Source organism: Prenolepis imparis, unplaced genomic scaffold (assembly GCF_030444845.1).
Source record: "Prenolepis imparis isolate NDT839.2.m4 unplaced genomic scaffold, iyPreImpa1.0 SCAF_44, whole genome shotgun sequence".
Lineage (NCBI taxonomy): Eukaryota > Metazoa > Arthropoda > Insecta > Hymenoptera > Formicidae > Prenolepis > Prenolepis imparis.
The window spans coordinates 156950-176140 of NW_028141202.1; the positions used below are offsets into that span (position 1 = coordinate 156950).

The window sequence follows — 19191 nt, forward strand, 5'->3', positions numbered from 1 at the left end:
GCTGGAGATCTATGTAGAAAGTTAGTAGTCCCTTATCTGTTACCTTAAGGGTTCCTTCTTCTGATGTAATTCCTGTCATCCAAGGTTTATCAGCTATACGGCCTTGTCGCACGGAAATTAATGGATCTTCCGCCATAAAAACACCTGCGTGTCTGGGTTCGATCACTGGTTTAAAGGGTATCATTGGACAATAACCATAATGCTGAGATAAAACAAGGGATAATTAATTAATTTAAATTATAGAAAAACCAGTTGGAATAAAAACATATGTTTGATAGGAAGATAAATAAGGCTTTGTTGAATGGTAATAAAGAAGTATGACATAAGAAAACTAATTAACAACAGTGCTAAATAGAGTGATAAACAAACTCTATAATTAAATATCAAAATAATATCAAAATAAAGGAAAAAATATTGAAATAATTAAATATTAAATAATAAAATATTAAAACATTAAAATATTAAAATTAAATAATAAATATTAAATAAGTATTAACTAATAAAGTATTAAAAATAAAGTTAAGTCAAGATTAAAAGAATCGAGCGATTTGTGTGATTTTCAATTCACGGTCTATAATGTATTGCGCGTTTATTAAAAATTCGATCAGTTTAGCCTTTACTGAAAACCGAAAATCTAAAATACACGTTTTTTGATTACAATATTAATCGTTCAATGTAGAAATACAAATTTGTTTTTATTTTTATATTTAATAAAATTATTTCTACACAAAATAAATTCATTTTTATGCAGATTTCTAAAACATATGTTATTTTTCTCAGAATTAATCATCTGTTCGTTAATAGCGCAACATTTGAATGATTGATAAAATATGCAGAATATCGTATTCAAGAAATAGGGAAGATTTCTATTATCGATATCATAATTAGCGATGACGATTCTTTAGTTAATCAGTCTCTTGTTTCCTGTTTTTTTTTTTTTTAATTTTAATCGATAGAGATGCGCGATGCACGAGCGTGAATAAAAATGTCAATTACATATACAGAAAAACATGCACGTCTCGTTAAACTGGTTTTTCTCGCATCGCCAGAACTTTGTGAACATATTTATTCACACAGTTTCGTAACTGAATTAGATTATTTAAAACACATATTACTCATAAATAAAAATTATCTTGTCAGAAAAATTCCTACGGCGCCTATTCAAATAAATAAAGTATCAACAAACAAATAATATCGGTCATAATAAATAAATAAATATTTTAACAAATTTCATGAATATATATACCAGGTGTCTCATTTTAAAGGACCCACTCAAATATCTCATTGTCAGAAACACTGCGTTAAATCGAAAAATGTTTTCTACAAAAGTTGTAAGGTTTCGAGGGGAACATAACATAGTAATATTCATTTGACCTTGGGCAGCATCTCCAAGGTCAAGTGAAGGTGAGAATTTGAAGGTGAGAAGATGAATTTTGAAGAAAATAAAAAAATGCTTCAGATAAAAGTTGTTCAAATTAATTAGTAGAAAAAGATGTTATAATAAAAATATGGGTTTCCATTTAAAAAATTTATTCTCACCTTCACTTGACCTTGGAGACGCCGCCATGAATATTACTATGTTATGTCCCCCTTGAAACCCTACAACTTTTGTAGGAAACATTTTTTGATTTAACGCAGTGTTTCTGAGATATTTGAGTGGGTCCTTTAAAATGGGACACCCGGTATATATATATGCAGATTGATGAAAACGTGATCTATCATCATAATTTTTTTCGAGTTTATTTTAATTTTGCATCGGGACACGCCTATTCCAAAGTGGGATAAAATGACTTCGCGTGACTGTTCACGGATCATGCAACCATATCAATGTCAGTACGTAAGCATACATATATAATTTTTCTGAAACTGATGCACGCGCAGAGATATAGAGCTTGTCTCTCACTGTTACGCTTTTAACAGCTGTGCATGAATGTGTTTAGATGACATTTTAAGTTAAATAGTAAAAGTAAATAGTTCACGCGCATACAAAATATTAATATTACAAACTGGTGTGTGTGAAGTTGGCGTCTCATTTTGTGGAAACTCATAAATAAATAAGAGTTCTGGCTTTATTTACAATAGTTCTAGAGTTCCTGATAGTTTAAACAAATAGTTCCGGCCATTAAAGCAAAAAAATCGATTCGGACAAACTGAGACGCCAAGTTCACGCAGCGAATGTACATGCCCAGAACTATATGAGAACTGCTTTAAATGAAGCAGAACTATTAAAAATCGACTGGCGTCTCACCTTTAAAGTCGAAAAAATGCATTTTTCGATCAAAATAATTAGTTTAAAAAAGTTCTAAGTGATTTATTTATCAGAACTCTTTGGAAATGTAATGTACATGCCCAGAACTATATGAGAACTGCTTTAAATGAAGCTGAACTCTTGAAAATTGACTGGCGTCTCACCTTTAAAGTCGAAAAAATGCATTTTTCGAGTAGAATAATTAGTTGAAAAATTTCTATGTGTTTAAATTATCAGAACTCTTTAGAAATGTAATGTACATGCCCAGAACTATATGAGAACTGCTTTAAATGAAGAAGAACTATTGAAAATCGACTGGCGTCTCACCTTTAGACTCGAAAATATGCATTTTTCGGGCAAAATAACTGTTTCAAAAAATGTCTACTTGTTTTAATTATCAGAACTCTTTGGAAAGGCAATATACATGCCCAGAACTATATGAGAACTGCTTTAGAATAAGCAGAACTCTTGAAAATCGACTGGCGTCTCATCTTTAGACTCGAAAATATGCATTTTCGGGCAAAATGATTGTTTAACAAACTTTTTAATTGTTTTAATTATCAGAACTCTTTAGAAATGTATTGTACATGTCAGAAACTATACGAGAACTGCTTTAGAATAAGCAGAACTCTCGAAAATCGACTGGCATCTCACTTCGACATCTATAGCTATTGGTATCCGGTTGTCTTTATTTTTGTTTAATTAGTGTTTATTGCTTTTAAAAGGTAGAACTCTTCTTAGAACTCGTGTAGAACTATAGATCTTTTCATTTCTGATAATTACTGATAAGGAAAACGCCGTAGGACAAAGTGGTGAGACGCTGCGTGAACTTGACGTCTCAGTTTGTCCGAATCAATTTTTTTGCTTTAATGGCCAGAACTATTTGTTTAAACTATCAGGAACTCTAGAACTATTGTAAATAAAGCTAGAACTCTTATTTATTTATGAGTTTCCACAAAATGAGACGCCAACTTCACACACACTACAAACTGGACTTGATTTATGTGCTCGATTTTTTACATAAAGATTACATCAAAATAGTAATTAACAATTTAAATCAGAGATTACATTAGAATAATTATTAATAATTTAAATAAGATTATATTACAAATAATAAATGTGATTCATATACAGGATGTTCTATTTTAAAGAAATAAAAAAAATTTTATATTAAATAAATAAATAAAAAAAAATATATATATTTTATTAGACTTAGGTATAAAAGATAAAGAGCCAGAGAGAGAAGGAAATAAAAATTCATAAATTTCATGCAACACGTAGCAACGCTATGCACACATGATTGGCACCTTAACGAATGCCTTCAGATACCTGTCGAAATAAAGAATAAAGAAATGCGTAAAAAGGCCGCACGAGAAAACATTTAACAAGCAGTCAAAGTATTAAATATTCAGGTCAAATTCCAGCAGTTAATTCAAGTTCTTAGATCATATATATACATACTTTGCATCTAATTAAATGTTACATTTGCACACTCTAAGACACCTATATTTATGTGAAAAATATACGAAGCCTATAAATCGACAGAGAAATTAATTAGTAAGAAATAAATTGTATTAAATTATTCGATAATTGAAATTATTTATACTTCTTCCTTTTACTTCGAGATTTAAGAAACATGATTGAGATCGTTTCAACATTCATTCATTTAATATTAACGAAAGAAAAACTCCAGTAAATTAGAAGTATAGTAAAATAAATTGTTTATTTTTAAATAATCTATAATTGTAATTTAAAAAAAATTGTATTTTTTAATTATAATATTTCGTTTTACATATATTAAATTGTCCCGTTTAATTTTTACATTACGATAACTGTCATATTCATGTTTTATTTATATAATATTTTTTAATTATATTATATAAACTCTCTTAATAAAATATTATTATTGTTGAAAATATTATACATGACATCATCTACAATGATTCGTTATTATCAGAGATAAATATGTTAAAAAATTCATTTACCTACCTAGAAAAGACGATCGGTACCAATAAATCTCCTTTGCGTTTTATATTTTTATATTAATATTTAATTTATATTTTAAACTATATGCATTATTATAATTCAAGAAAAAATATAATGTATTAAAAGATAAATATTTTTTATATTTTATATAATTAATAATAATTATAATATAATAATAGATTTAATATTTATATATAATATAATATTTTATATAATATAATATTTTATATATAATTGATATCAATTATTTATATAATTAAAGAAAGAATATAATGAATTTAAAGATAAATGTCATTTAAATATTTTAAAGAGATAAATTATAAGGAATTAAAAACCACACAAAGGCCGGAGAGAATAAAAGTGTTTCACACATATAGATGCAAATATATATACATATTAATGTGATTTATTATGAAAATCTTGCCAAAGACCTTACCTTCTGAAAGAGGGTTCACCATATGGTAATGAACACTTGCGCCTCCCGCACTTTCGCCAAAGAGAGTCACTCTGTTCGGATCACCGCCAAAAGAAACGATATTCTCCTGCACCTATCGCATGGCTTGCTGCTGATCTTTCAATCCAAGATTGCCCAGACATTCCAGGTCCTCCGTACTCAAGAAGCCCAGCGGTCCAAGTCTAATGCAAAAAATCGACGTGTTATTACGCATAACACATCTGTTATTTAAAAATCGATTTCTCTTTGAATTACGAGGCGCATTTTTTAAGTAAGGACCGTTTTGAAATAAAAAAAAGATCTTAACAATAGAAAACTATAAAAAATAATTTATTATAGCCAAAAAACTTCTACAAGCTTACTTTATTTTTCCACATAATCATCATAAACGCCGTTACTAAGTGGTTCAAGACACAGGCGGCAGACTTTTAAGAAAATGGAATTATGAAGCTGTTGAAATTATATCAAAAATAGGTGGAAATCAATGATGATTATGTGGAAAAATAAAGTAAGCTTGTAGAAGTTTTTTGGCTAAAATAAATTATTTTTATATGTTAAGATCTTTTTTTTATTTCAAAACGGACCTTACTTTAAAAATGCGCCTCGTATATAAAAGAAATTGTAATAACTTTCTTACTCCTCCTCCCCAATAATTGCGTAAAAACAAACATCATTCATTGTGCATATAATATTTTTACATAATTTTAATATAAGAAATTACACATCTCTGCGTGTAAAAAATTAAATTACACAATTAATCTTAGAGTGACATTAGTCATCCACGTGGTATAAAATTTGAATACACTTATTGTACTAAAGTGTAAGTCTCTTTTTCAAAATATAAAGTTACATTTTCATTATTTTTATAAAATAATTAGTTGATAAAAATAAACGAAAATGAAAACTTTTATGATTATTTTGACAAGAAAAATTTTGATTAGATTTTATCTTATCAGAGGAACATTTTAAAAAATCTTACGTAAGAACTACTTCAACTTCCTTCTCCCAAAAACCTAACGTAATCTAAGAATGACCCCTATATGTCTTTATATTTTAATTCGTCTGAAAATAGATGACAGATGTCAATCATGCAATCAATAATGTCATTTAATAGCGACCCCTTCAAGGTTAAAGAATAATCAAGATCGAACTTCACCGAAAATTGAGGGTGACGAGGACAAAATCGTGATCCAGCAGAAATTTGGGCCCGTAAAATTCGGAATGACCAGCCCCGGTGAGCCATCCGCCACCGTGAAACCAGATCATGACCGGATATCGATGGGCGGTGGATGACGGCGTTTCGGAAGCGCGCTGCGTATAGCCGTTCAGGTAAAGACAGTCCTCGCCGCCGACGATCTCTTCCTGATATGTGTAGCTATTCCGTTGCGTACAAATTTCCGCGTTTTCCACAGCTGCTCGTACTCCGTTCCAGGCGGCCGCGGGTTGAGGCGGCTTCAAAAAAATTAAATTGCGATGATTTTGATTCATCCATGCATGGAAATTGATCTTGCGAAGGCTCGACGATGCTGGACAAATTAAGCGTTTCAAGGACACGATACTTTGGTGAAATAAAGAAATTTATCTTGTCTTGAGATCAATAAATTGTCTTGGATACTAAGGTATGAAAGAAGCTAGTAAGAGTCAAGGACAGATATTAGGTGCAATAAAATTCTTTTTAAAATCTTCTATACTTATTTTGAACGTTTCCACTCTTCGATGATCCAAAGAAAGGACCAGAAAGTTAAACAATAGGTATAGAGAAATTTAAAAAGAATTTTATTGCTCCTAATATCAGTGCCTGACTTTTACTAGTCCTTTTTATGAAACTGTCTTGAGACACAATATGAAATTGTTGTTTCAGAACGTTCAATTAAATTGTTTGGTTTCTTTAGAATTAGTCAATGTTTTTAAAAGTGGAGACAAAAATATTATTAATAAGAGAGCCGAATTTAGCGAAAGTAGGCAAAAATTTAGTAATAGAAAAAATTAAGTAATAAAAATTATTTCGATTATGCTTTAATATTATTAAAATTTTATTCGTAAAATTGTACGAATATATAATAAATATATATTACACATTTGTACAAAATAAATATTATAAACATCACGAGAATTGTATATAAAATCTAAAAATTATAGTGTATAAATTTTCTACAAATATAGATGTTTTACTTATATTGCAGAATTGAATATCGAAAATAAATTTAATACGGGCATTTATATTTATTATTATATAATATTTATTATTTAACGAGTCTTATTTGATATGGTATTTATATTTATTATAATATTAAATATTTTATAATACTGTAGTTTTATAATATAGTTTAATGAGATTTCCAATTGTGTTTTGCTCTTCCGTTTTTTACGCAAAAATGTTCTGAAAAATGAACCTTATATTTAATATGTAAATGTTCAAGTGTAGAGACAACAAATTTTGCATTGATGCGTCAGCCATTTGTAATGCTGATTAATGTACATGTATATTTTATGTTATTATTCGAAGCGTAGGTAATTTATGCGCGTGCTTATTCTTGTAAGCGACTTATACGTATGAGTAAATTATTCCTGATGAGCAAAATTATGACGATGTTTATGATTAAGGAAACTCGTTTGTCATACTTGTATTGGATTTTTACAAAATTAAGTTAAAATTATTTTTAATTTAGCCATTTTGATTTATCGAAATAGAAAAAATTTGCAAAAATGTGTAACATTATGTGTAACATTAAAGATCTTTATGTTAAATATTTTAAAATATTAATTGTTATATTTAATACCATTCTTGACATAAAACTCAAGATTTGATCTCGAATCTCAATTCATGATTCAAATATTAACCTGATATTATTTGTGATATTAATTACAATTAAGTATAATGTCTTTATTGAAAAATGTAAAATTTTTCAATACAAAATTTGCAAAAACAAACCACAGAGTGTGTTGGTGAATGACTTTACTCGTGTTTATATTTGCATAATAACATCTTTTTTCATTTTCAGAATAGATCGATGATATTACGTACGAAGAATTATGCAATGTGTTTGTGATTATCTCATATTACATAATTGAGAAAAAAAATAATCGACAGCTAAAGACATTTAGACTTTTATTTATTAAGAGTTTCCTATAAAAAATTTAACTGCAAGATTTAATTAGAAAGAATCAATAAGCACATACATTTCTTTATAAACATAATAGTAAATAAAATATAGAACGATGACGTATTAAAACATACATTAAGAATAAAATAAATACTTTAAATTTTCATTTTATTTATATTTATTTATATTTATATTTTTATATATTTACTTTTCATTATATTAGTAAATGAGAAATACATTATACAAATTCGAGTAGAGAAAATTAAGAAATATATATTATACATTGCTAAAAATTTTAAATTAACATTTTATATAATTACATATGACAAATGTTAAAAAGAATTTGTTATATAATAAAATAATAATTAAATTTGATACGTCAACATATTTTAGTTTCATTTCCGCTATTATTACGGTTTACTTTATATCTAATTGATGATAAATTTCCAAGCTTCTAGAATTCAAAATTAATATCAGATAATTTTTCTCTCTTCCCCTCTTTCTTTCTCTCTCCTTTTTTCTCTTTTTTTCTCTTATATCCTTATATCAGGTATTATATTAGCATCACTGAATACGCGTGATGTTACGAAATAAACGATGAATAAAATGCAAGGAGCAATCTCCGTAAGTCGTTAAATGACGAAGGCAATCGACCAGCAGAATATCTAATGCGAGCAAAATATAATTAGCATGATTTCCGTGATGTATATATTGCGACGTCTTTACCCGCCTCGCGAACGCCGATCGCGAAGGGGGGTTCGTGCAATCTCAAAAGTTCAACGGTAATGATTAGTTATTCGTTAACGATAGAAATTCCGGTATCCGGAGCGTTCGTTAAATATGCGAACCTTCGGTAACCGGGGTGCTCGGTAATATACTGCAATTCGGTAACCCGGTATGTTCGTGAAATAATTGCGCGCCAGGCGCGATTTCTCGCGCCACGGTAACGAGAATATTTTAGAGTAGCGGAATAGCGGTCCGGCTGCGCCTAGCCCAGTCTATGGCAGAGGGGCGCGATTCTTAAGTAACACAATGAATAGATTCTGGTGAGGAGGGGGGGAAGCATTCGATATACACTTTCAATATTTAACAAGCAAGTATATTTAACATATATTACATTAAATGGACATTTACAATTATCAAGCTAATAATAACGGAGTTACAAAAAGATTAACATACGATCGGAACAAAGCTCGGTAGAGAATATAATCGCGATATACAAACGTATTCGAAGTGACAATAACAACGGTAGCGAACAATAGGTGCGAGAAGATAAGTGCGATATCCAAAAACTCAGGAATGCGATCGCGGCATTCCTCACGCGCGCGAGACTAATGTCTTCACAATCGATATATCGGGATGTCGGAATATTCGGCGAACGGTAATTACGGTAGATTTGAGAAGGCTCAAATGGCTCACGGAAAACTTTTATAACGCTATTATATAATACGGTATTTACGGAATCTTCACAAAAATTGAATACACGGTAATGTCGCGGTATACGTACGACTCTCGCAGAGTAAAACGCAATTTCAATACGGTAACGTTAACTCGCAGAAAGCGACCCCGCGCAAATTCCGATGCTCCTTCACGCGATCTTAGAATTCCAACCAAAGAAACGATACGGTATGATGTGGTACGATACAATATATTGTTACGGATATTAATTTATGACTACTGTGTGTGTGTTGGCGGCAACTTCCCCGAGAGGGACACTTTCGCGGAATCCGGTCTAGCTAGTATCGCGGTAACAATTATCTGGAGCGATTATGCTCTGAAAACGGAAACGGTAATTCGGTATAAAGCCGCCGATTTTACTCAGCCGAATTTAACCCACGGCACGGTAATACACGACACTAGCTCAATCGGGAACAATTACTACTCACGAGCTACCCGAGTGGCGGCTTACAGTATCTCGCAGTGTTGCGTATCGGCTGTCGTCCCGGAGTTGCTGCTCACTCTCATAATCGCCGGACAGAAGTGACTCTCCGAGAGAGAGTCCTTAGGTCCCTCGAGTTCCGCGCCGATTTCCCGCGCATCCTGTCGATTTTAGATCGCCGTGGGGCGGCCTGGATCCGCCCATCGATCCCCCAGCGCCCTTGGCGTTATATCGATGACTTTCGGGGACTCGTCTCCCGCTCTTTCCGGTATCGTGGCGGTATCTCTCCATAATTCGTGATTCCCGGGGTTTGAATTGGCAGGCTGGCCGGGCCTTCATCCAATCCTCCCCGCGGGTGTTTATGGACTGACACGGGGCCCTCCACTTATTCTGCAGCATGAGGAGGTCTCTCGGTGTCTATTATGGTTTCCAGCTGATCTCTAAAACAATTTATATTTTAGACGGTATATCGGGATGGTGGTAGCGACGGGAACTCGATACATGACCTTCGGTGCGGTATCCTTCCTACGATAGCTTCGTCCTCTGATCTCCGGAGTCTTGCTTCACATTTTGCTGAGGGGTCCTCCACTCAGGTAGTCGTTTCACGATTATTTCAAATCACGTTCGCTCAATACGGTAACGCAGGAAGTATAATACAAACAAAAATAAAATAAAATATAATTTTATCGCGTTAAGGTCGCTCCCTCTCAGGGTGTGAGGGGCAACCCCAGGACGGCTCTTCCCCCTCTCCGGTCGAGCTTTCGCCCTTGTGACGGCGCTCAAAAGGCGTCACGTCACAATATATACTTCGCTTATATTGAGGATAAAATTTCAATGCCTGTCACTTCTATTCAAGTATACAAGATGCACTGCATCTTGCATTATTATCACCTGCAAGAAACTTGATAAGACAATCTTTCGTTTTTCACATCTCATCAGTTATAATTAATTAGTAAAATCGTATTATAATTAATCAGTTGTAATTTACTTCATTATTTTGAGATCGTTAAATTTTCTTACATTTATTAATTAAATACAAGATGAATCTCTTCTGTATATTACATTTTATTTGAAAAAACATAAAATGTAAAAAACAGTAAGAGAGGAAAAAAGAGATTAATATAAAAATTATTTCAATTGACACAAGCTATCTTAAAATATCTCAATTAATCAATTTTTTTTATAATTCTATTTGTTTAAAGAAAAATATGTGTATAAAGAATTAAATATTACTTAAATATTGCGACAAAATATAAAATATACTTGACAATTAGAAATCATAAAAAAATCTATTTGGTTATTAGTAAGTTTTAAAATAATGGCGAGGGAGAATATTTATTGTTGATAAATAAGAGCTAATATGGTTATTTAATTATTTATAAATTCTTACATTGCAATAACATGTATTTATTCGTAAGTTTATGCGTAAACCGCATAGAATAGTTTTAGAAACATATTTGAAATATTCTGATTTGAATATACTTTCTTATTTTCTCTTAAAAACACTTTCGAACGATCTTCCAATCGACTCAAATCATATAAACGCTTGCGGTAACATATTTAACTTGCTTCGCAAACACAATAAATTTAATATTAAGTGTCTTTGCACATCTTCTTCAGTATTAATACCTTTTTATATTAATTTTTAGCTTCTCCTATTTATATATTTATCATTTAATTATCTTTTCAATTCCTATCTTCTATTTAATGTGTGTAAAGTGCGACTTACATCATCAAATAATTATGCCATTTGTTAAATAGCACTAATAAAAACATTTTATGTATTTTATTCTATAAAATTTTATTGAATTAACTTTCATTTATTTTATAATAGAGATAAACATATTTCGTAACTTTATTTTGAACAAATTATAATTGTAACTTTTGATATTTATAATTTTATACTTTGAACTTTAATTTTGTATGTTTTAACTTTAAAAATAAAGTAAACTTGTAGAAGTTTTTTGACTATAATAAATTATTTTTATATGTTAAGATCTTTTTTTTATTTCAAAACGGATCTTATTTTTAAAATGCGCCTCGTATTATTATATTTTTATATTATATTATTATTTTATATTATATTTTAACTTTATATTTATATTTTTAGAAAACTTACATATACTGTATTGTATAAATATAATTATATTTTCAGAAAATTTTTATATGAATCTTTACATTTCTGTATATTAGTTTTATAATATATTAATATTAATAATAAGAGAGAATTATATACACATATATGGAGCACATGCAAAATTACTAATTTATGTATTATGTATAATATAATATGTATTTTAACTATCGATAATGTTAGCAACAGTCCATAACGTATGCAAAGCTAAACGATGCACGTGCTGTATTTACAACGACAGAACATCACATGAATATAAAGAGACGATAAAAAAAAGTGTCGAAACATTCTATATATTATTGAGACTCTTTTTTTACAATGAACTCGTGCTCGGAAAAATTTATCATATATTCATCTGATTGTAACATAATTTTTTCCGCGAAAGGAAGACGTAATAATACGATACGTAGGATTGATTTAAAAAAGTGCGAAACCACTGCTAAAATTAATTGCAACAGCGGCGGTACTAATTGCGAAGAAAAAAATAACTAACGACGCGTAAATCCGGAGGAGAAAAAACTCGATACTTTTATTATTAGGATTATTATTACGTAATCGCGCTACATAAGGCACGTGATTGCCGTGCGAAAGTCCCTGACGCTGCTTTCTGAAGGATTGCGCGATAAATCCATTAGGAATCATTAAGGATACAGCAAGCAAGTTTAGCTAATTAATTCTGCCTCATTTTAATCTTATAATTTTTTAAATTATAAATCATAATGCAGCTAGGTCAGTTCGTACAAGTTTTCGCAATTATTTTTCAATTATGATAAATATTGTTGATTATTTAAGTACTAAATATATATTCAGCGACTTTCGGACCAATATTTTTTCTCGCTTATATTTCATTTGGGGGGGGGGGGGTCAGAGGGGAACGTCGGAATTAAAAATCTCGAGTCGATATTATTCCGAAAAAATCTTGGCAGTATACCAAGTAAAAAAATTCGTGCCCCGTGCACAAGTATTTAATTCCAACGAAAAATTAAAAATTTCGTTGGAATCAACGCACCGAAAACCGCGTACGGCTCCTATAGCCTTCTTAATTCTCAATTTATATATATTTAGCATTAGCTTAAAATATTTTTTTAGAGCGAGATAGATGTCAAACATGTTTTTAATTTGCAATAAACAATTGGATAACTCTTTGATATATATATTCAAAATAAAAGTTCTAACGAATTAATTAATCAACAGGTAGAATTAATTAATGCTCGCTTAAAAGTAAAGATATAAAAAAATCTTTATTATAGATTTACATTCCTAAATTTAAATCTTAATTACTTTAAAGCTATTTTTATCACACTGTTTAATATCTCGATTCGTTTTCAAAAAAGATTCGCAGAATTAATTAGAAATTAATGGGAACTAGAAAGTTTATAATTTTTTTTGATTGACTATTTCAGAATTATTCTACCCATTTTGTTAAGATCTAATTGCCTAAAATAAACAAAATAATCTTACCCTAAATTTGAGATCTCCGATCGGTGGTGCAGCATAAGGAATTCCCAGGAATGCATGAATGTCTCTTCCGAATCTTATACGCATTGTTGCACCTATCAACGTGCCATTTCGCACTGTTGCTATTGATAAACTATAGACGGTATATTAAGTATAAAAAGATAAATGAAGCCTAATTGGATTAGTATGTTATCTCGGACTTTCCACATTTTTTTCGACACTCCTGAAGTATCTGAAGTTCAGCTTCCGATCGTCGAGAGATTTTATAAAGAACCTGTCAACAATATTGTTAAAAATATGTAATATATAAATTTTATATAAGTTTAATATATAAATTACAGTTATAAATTACAATATATTATATAAAACGCGATACATGCATAAAACAAATATTTCATTACAAAGATATGTGTAAACGAATATCAGTATTTGTAGACTGTAACAAGAAGAGATAAAGAAAGAAATGCCTGAATTAAATTTTGAAATAAATAATAAATTTATTATATCTATAATTATATCTAGAATCTATAATATAGATTTTTATCACATTAATTTTTGCAAATATTCCTGTTAAAATAACAATATAATAATTAAACTGTTATTATATTTTAATTAACTATAGTTATTTATATTATATATGTATATATGTTGCGACGCCGTTGCCAATCTCGGAAACGCCGATTCCGAGGGGATAGCGTGCAATTGTTTATACATCGGTAGCAAATCGGAAAAGTCGGTAAACGGTAATCCGGCGGTATCTCGGTATCCTCACCAAAACGAGATCGATCTTAGTTATTGGGCGCCAGGCGCGATTCCTCGCGCCACAGTAACGATATTATAATATCGATACGGGATACGAGTCCGGCAGCTCCGTATATGGGAGAGGGGTGCGGTTCTGGGGGAAATAGCTATATCGGAGAGAGCGGGGAGAGAGAACGTTATTAGAATTAAGACCGAATTTTCACAATAATTAACACTGTATATTTAAAACATAGTAAAAATGAATATTACAAGAAGGGTATAGAACAAGGATAATTTACAAGCAAATATACTTAAATAGATATGACAACGAGGTTTTACAGACACTTAGATAATTAAACGGTAATACAATAGGTAATTCGGCCGGGAAACGATACCCGGTACGTAATCTAAATGCGATCCAAAATGTGACGAAGTAATACACGGAAGTATTAATTTTCGCGAATGATATAAGCGTTTACTGTTTCGAATATACGAAGATACTCTTAAGTCCTAATCACCTTGAATAACAAAAAAAACGGAAACTTGATCGACAATTTCTTTGATATTGATACTTGCGTCTCGAGAGTCCCTCGCTCCCGGCGCGAAGGTCGCGTAAATCAGATACTAATAAAATCGGTACATAGACTCTATCGGAATCCTAGACGTTAATTTCGTGAAAAGTACGACTCTCGCAGAGTTGCTATCTATACGGTAACGCTAACTCGCAGAGAACGACTCACGCAAATTCCCTCTTTAAGTCCCGTGATTTTAGTCTGCATAAACGTCGACGATTCTTACTTTATTGAGTTTAAACCCACGGCACGATACGGTACGATACGAGATAATAATACAAATGTTAGTAACGACGACTGTCGGTGGCAACTTCCCTGAGAGGGACACCCTCGCGATACCCGGTGTAAGCTGGCCTCAGCGATAATTTCGGAACGATAATGCTCCCAAACGAAATCGGTAATTGTAAGATATCTCGTTAATGAGATGCAGCGGTATTCCCTGAACGAACGTATAACTCGACGCCAGCCTGCACCGGGACTTATTCCTATGAACTACCTGAGCGGCGGCTTACAATATTAATAGCGAATTCCTCAGCGTGGTCGGGATGCTTCCGGGCTCGTCCTCACGATTTGATCGCTCGCCGAACAGTGTCTCTCTCCGAGAGAGTCTCCCGGTTCTTCGAGTCCCGCGCCGATTTCCCGTGCATCCTGCCGATATTCAACCGCCGAGGGGTTTTGGATCCACCCATCGATCGCCCGTCTTTCCACGCGTCATCGCCGTGGATTTCGGGAGTACTAGATGTCGTCACCGTTCGGTATCCTTGCTGTTATATAGCGGTGTACGACGGATATGGCTGTTCCAGGTGTCGGAACTGGCAGGCTGGCCGGGCCTTACTCCAGTTCCTCCTGATGTTGCGTTTAGCCGTATGCGGGGCCCTCCACCCATTCTGGTCGGTATCCTTTGTCGTATTATCCTCGGCGGCAAATATAAAAAAGGTGTATCAGAAGTCGGAAATTAAGATGGCGGTAATGGCGGGAACTCGATACGTGACCTGGGAGTTGGAGGCGTCTTTATCGGTGACCTCCTCGGTATTCTCCCATGGTGGTCTGCTCTCCGGATTTCTTGAGTCCTGCTTCACAATTCTATAAGGTCACCCTCCACTCAGCCAGTCGTCTCGCGCCCCCCCCCCCCTCCCCCTCCTTAAGGGCGGTTCTAATAGTATCGGTACGGTAGCGCGGAAGGAAATATAATATATTTCGAGGTCGCCTCCTCTCAGGTGCGAGAGACAACCCCCGAAGCGTTTTCCTCGCCCCTCTCGGTCGAGCCGTAGCCCTTGTGACGGCGCTCCCGAGGCGTCACAATGTATATATAATACAAAAATATATACATATACGTAATATCTGTTTGAATACATCTAAATATTTAAATAGAAATATTTAACAATTTACCTCTATATAATAAAAGTTACGGCTATATAGAACGAACGATTTGACTATCATTATCAAGAGAGATCATTAACAATAATGAGAAGAAAAAGATAATATTTATATTGAGTTTGATTTATGACCGACATAATTATAGAGAAAGTGAATTTATTCATATGTCTATATTGCATCATCAAATGATCAATGATTTTCAGTATCTATACGATTCGATGAGCCGCGATTAAACAAACCACAACACATGCTAGAGAAACTGGTTTTACAGGGAAAATGTAAAATAGATTCAAGATCAATGATACATAAGTGACGAGTTACGAAATAAAAAAGAATGTACTCTTAATTACTAGTATAATTAATTAAAAAATAACTAATAGATGTATAATTCATGGAATTTATAGAGTAGAAAAATTTAAAATAATTAGCTAAAAAATTAATAATATTTGACACTCCATCAAGATCGGAAGTGCAAGAGGAGAATTATATGAGCTATGCGATAGTTTAATTATTCATACTCACGGGGGCGGATTCATCGCACAGTCATCGCAATCACATCAAATGTACCTACATAAGTGGGCTACGATGCTCGACGTATCAATCTTGTGCATAGATTACAGTTTAGCCCCGCAAGCTCCCTATCCACGCGCCCTTGAAGAAGTTGTGTATTCTTACGCATGGGCGTTAAAGCATGCAACATTACCCGGAAGTACAGCGAAAAAAGTGATATTTGTCGGTAAGTAAATATTATCTTCGATATGCCTATATAATGTATATAATAGCAGATTTGATTATTCGATACGGTAAATACTTGGGAATTTTAATGATTTATTTTTTGACAGGTGATTCCGCAGGTGGTATCTTAAACTTGGAAGCCACCTTAAAATGCCTGCAGTTAAATATAAGGAAACCGGATGGTGTTTTTATGGCTTATTCACCGGTGATCATCGACTTTATTCCGTCGCTATCCCATGTGCTCTTCCTCACCGATCCGTTCTTATTGCTCGGAATTATAATACGAATCTTAAAGACTTACGTGGGGCCTGATAATGAAAAACTTACAAGGTAAAACTTCAGTTAAAATTATTATTATAATCTTTTTTCAATCAAAGTATTTTTTTATATGATGAAAATCGAAGTATGATGAAAAATGTTCTATTAAAAAAATATAACGAAGATCAATCGTTTCTATACTCTCTGATGTATCGCATATATATATTTTATTGTGAAAACGTTGTACAATTCACATAAATACAATTTATTCCGCAGGAAACATGAAAATGAAGAATGGACCAAATTGGATACAGAGTTTTCTGCGGAAATGAATAACAATGACAACGCGAGAAAATTAGTATCTCTTCCATCTGATTCGACATTAAATTCTGTCAATTTAAGAGAAGTCGATGGTATATATATACAAATCAATTACATACATACCCCTATACTAAATAAATAAATAAATATATATATATATATATATAAGATTTGTTTATATCTACTTCGCTTTTAAGAAGATTTCCTAATGCAATAATTACTATAAAGATCCAAAAGTGCAAGTTCAGTCCCGAGAATATATTACAAATTTTTAAATATATACAGAATATTCAGCTTCGCTTTAGTTTTGTCTATTTCGCCTATAACGAAAAAAATGCAGTGTCAACAGAAATGATAATATTTTAGGACAAAGTAACAATTCTCTGTTTGGATGGTTCCTCAATCGAAGAAACAACAGAAATGTTAGGCAGCTTGATACAAAGAATGCGAAAACTCCTTCAGAGGAATTTATATTTACAATACCGAAGGATCCGCTCATGAATGTTTATCTTGTATCAAACAATATGTTAGTCCATTTTCCGCCCATGAAGATAATGGTACGTGATTTTGACGATGCAAAATGTGATGCGTTCTGTTCGCTATTGAGATTGAATATTTCGGAACATCTCATACATATAAATTTGTTTTTAGACAACACAGTTTGATCCTTGTCTCAATGATTGCGTCATGTTTGCGAGAAAGCTTCGATCTCTCGGCAACAAAGTTACGCTGGATATATTGCCGGATCTGCCGCATGGATTTTTAAATTTAATAAATGTAAAACTCTTTTTGTGTGTCTCTCTTTATGTGAGTAAATCATCACACAGTACATCCACATTATTTCATTTTATTTTTGTCATTTTTAGGTTTCGAAAGAAGCAATGGAGGGCGTGAAACTCTCTGCTAGAAGAATAAAAGAGTCGCTAGAGCTATAACTGTGTAATATGAGAAAATATTTTCTATTAAGACATGTATATTAATATCATATATGTATATCATATAATTAATATCATTAATATCATTAATATCATATATATTAATATAAAATAAACGTTCTTTAATATCGCATTTATACAGCGAATATAATTATCTCTAGATGCAATCAAGTATTTACGATATCATTTTCAACGACTTAACTATTGATAATGTTTTATGGTTTACATATATTATATTAATTTATTTATATATTAAACAGAAAAAAGAGATTTTTTTAATACTCACAAATAATATATGATTGCATTTATTAATATTAGCAAAAGATAGCTTAAATATATTTTTTATAAACAAATAATTTTATTACAATTATTAATTGGCTCGATAATTAGAAATTAAAGGTAATAAATATTAGGCCTTTTCTCGAACAGGAAATAAATAAAGTGACGATGTTGATATATAGTATTGAAACTACTTGGTATACTTGCCAAATCTTATATGGAATAATCTCATACTTGAGATTTTTATTCCATACATCCCCTCTAACCCCCCTAACGAATTAGATGCGAGAGAAAAATATAGATCCGAAAGTCGCTGAATCGGGAATCGAACCCGAGACCTTTCGCTTGCCGGGCGACTGCTCTTCCAACTGAGCTATTCAGATCCTTTCGATTCTATATTTTTCTCTGCTTTTTAAGTAAATACTCTAAATATTACTATAACAACGCATTATGGCCTGCGTATAATTATTACAATTATTAATTGGCTCGATAATTAGAAATTAAAGATAATAAATATTAGGCCTTTTCTCGAGCAGGAAATAAATAAAGTGACGATGTTGATATGTAGTATTGAAACTACTTGGTATACTTGCCAAATCTTATATGGAATAATCTCATACTTGAGATTTTTATTCCATACATCCCCTCTAACCCCCCTAACGAATTAGATGCGAGAGAAAAATATAGATCCGAAAGTCGCTGAATCGGGA

The 19191-nt window shown here is 32.0% G+C and overlaps 1 protein-coding gene and 1 pseudogene across 1 annotated transcript; one reads left to right on the forward strand and one right to left on the reverse strand.

Annotated features, from left to right (window-relative positions):
* Window positions 1-3480: 3480 nt before the first annotated feature.
* LOC145947116 (juvenile hormone esterase-like) lies at window positions 3481-6229 on the reverse strand. Its single transcript, XM_083056890.1, has 3 exons — window positions 5845-6229; window positions 4671-4870; window positions 3481-3577 (listed from the first exon to the last, which is right to left on the reverse strand). Exons 1-2 carry the CDS (start codon window positions 6174-6176, stop codon window positions 4783-4785), a joined length of 420 nt encoding a protein of 139 aa, XP_082913016.1. The 5' UTR covers window positions 6177-6229; the 3' UTR covers window positions 3481-3577; window positions 4671-4782.
* A 7671-nt stretch (window positions 6230-13900) lies between these two features.
* LOC145947111 (hormone-sensitive lipase-like) lies at window positions 13901-18292 on the forward strand (annotated as a pseudogene).
* The last annotated feature ends 899 nt before the right edge of the window (window positions 18293-19191 follow it).

Bases quoted from the DNA above. Each gene is read 5' to 3' on its own strand.
- LOC145947116 (XM_083056890.1), bottom strand. From the start codon at position 6,176: ATGAATCAAAATCATCGCAATTTAATTTTTTTGAAGCCGCCTCAACCC. The intron at 4,871-5,844 runs GTGAAGTTCGAT...TTTTTGCATTAG, and splicing joins CTCGTCACCCTCAATTTTCG to ACTTGGACCGCTGGGCTTCT.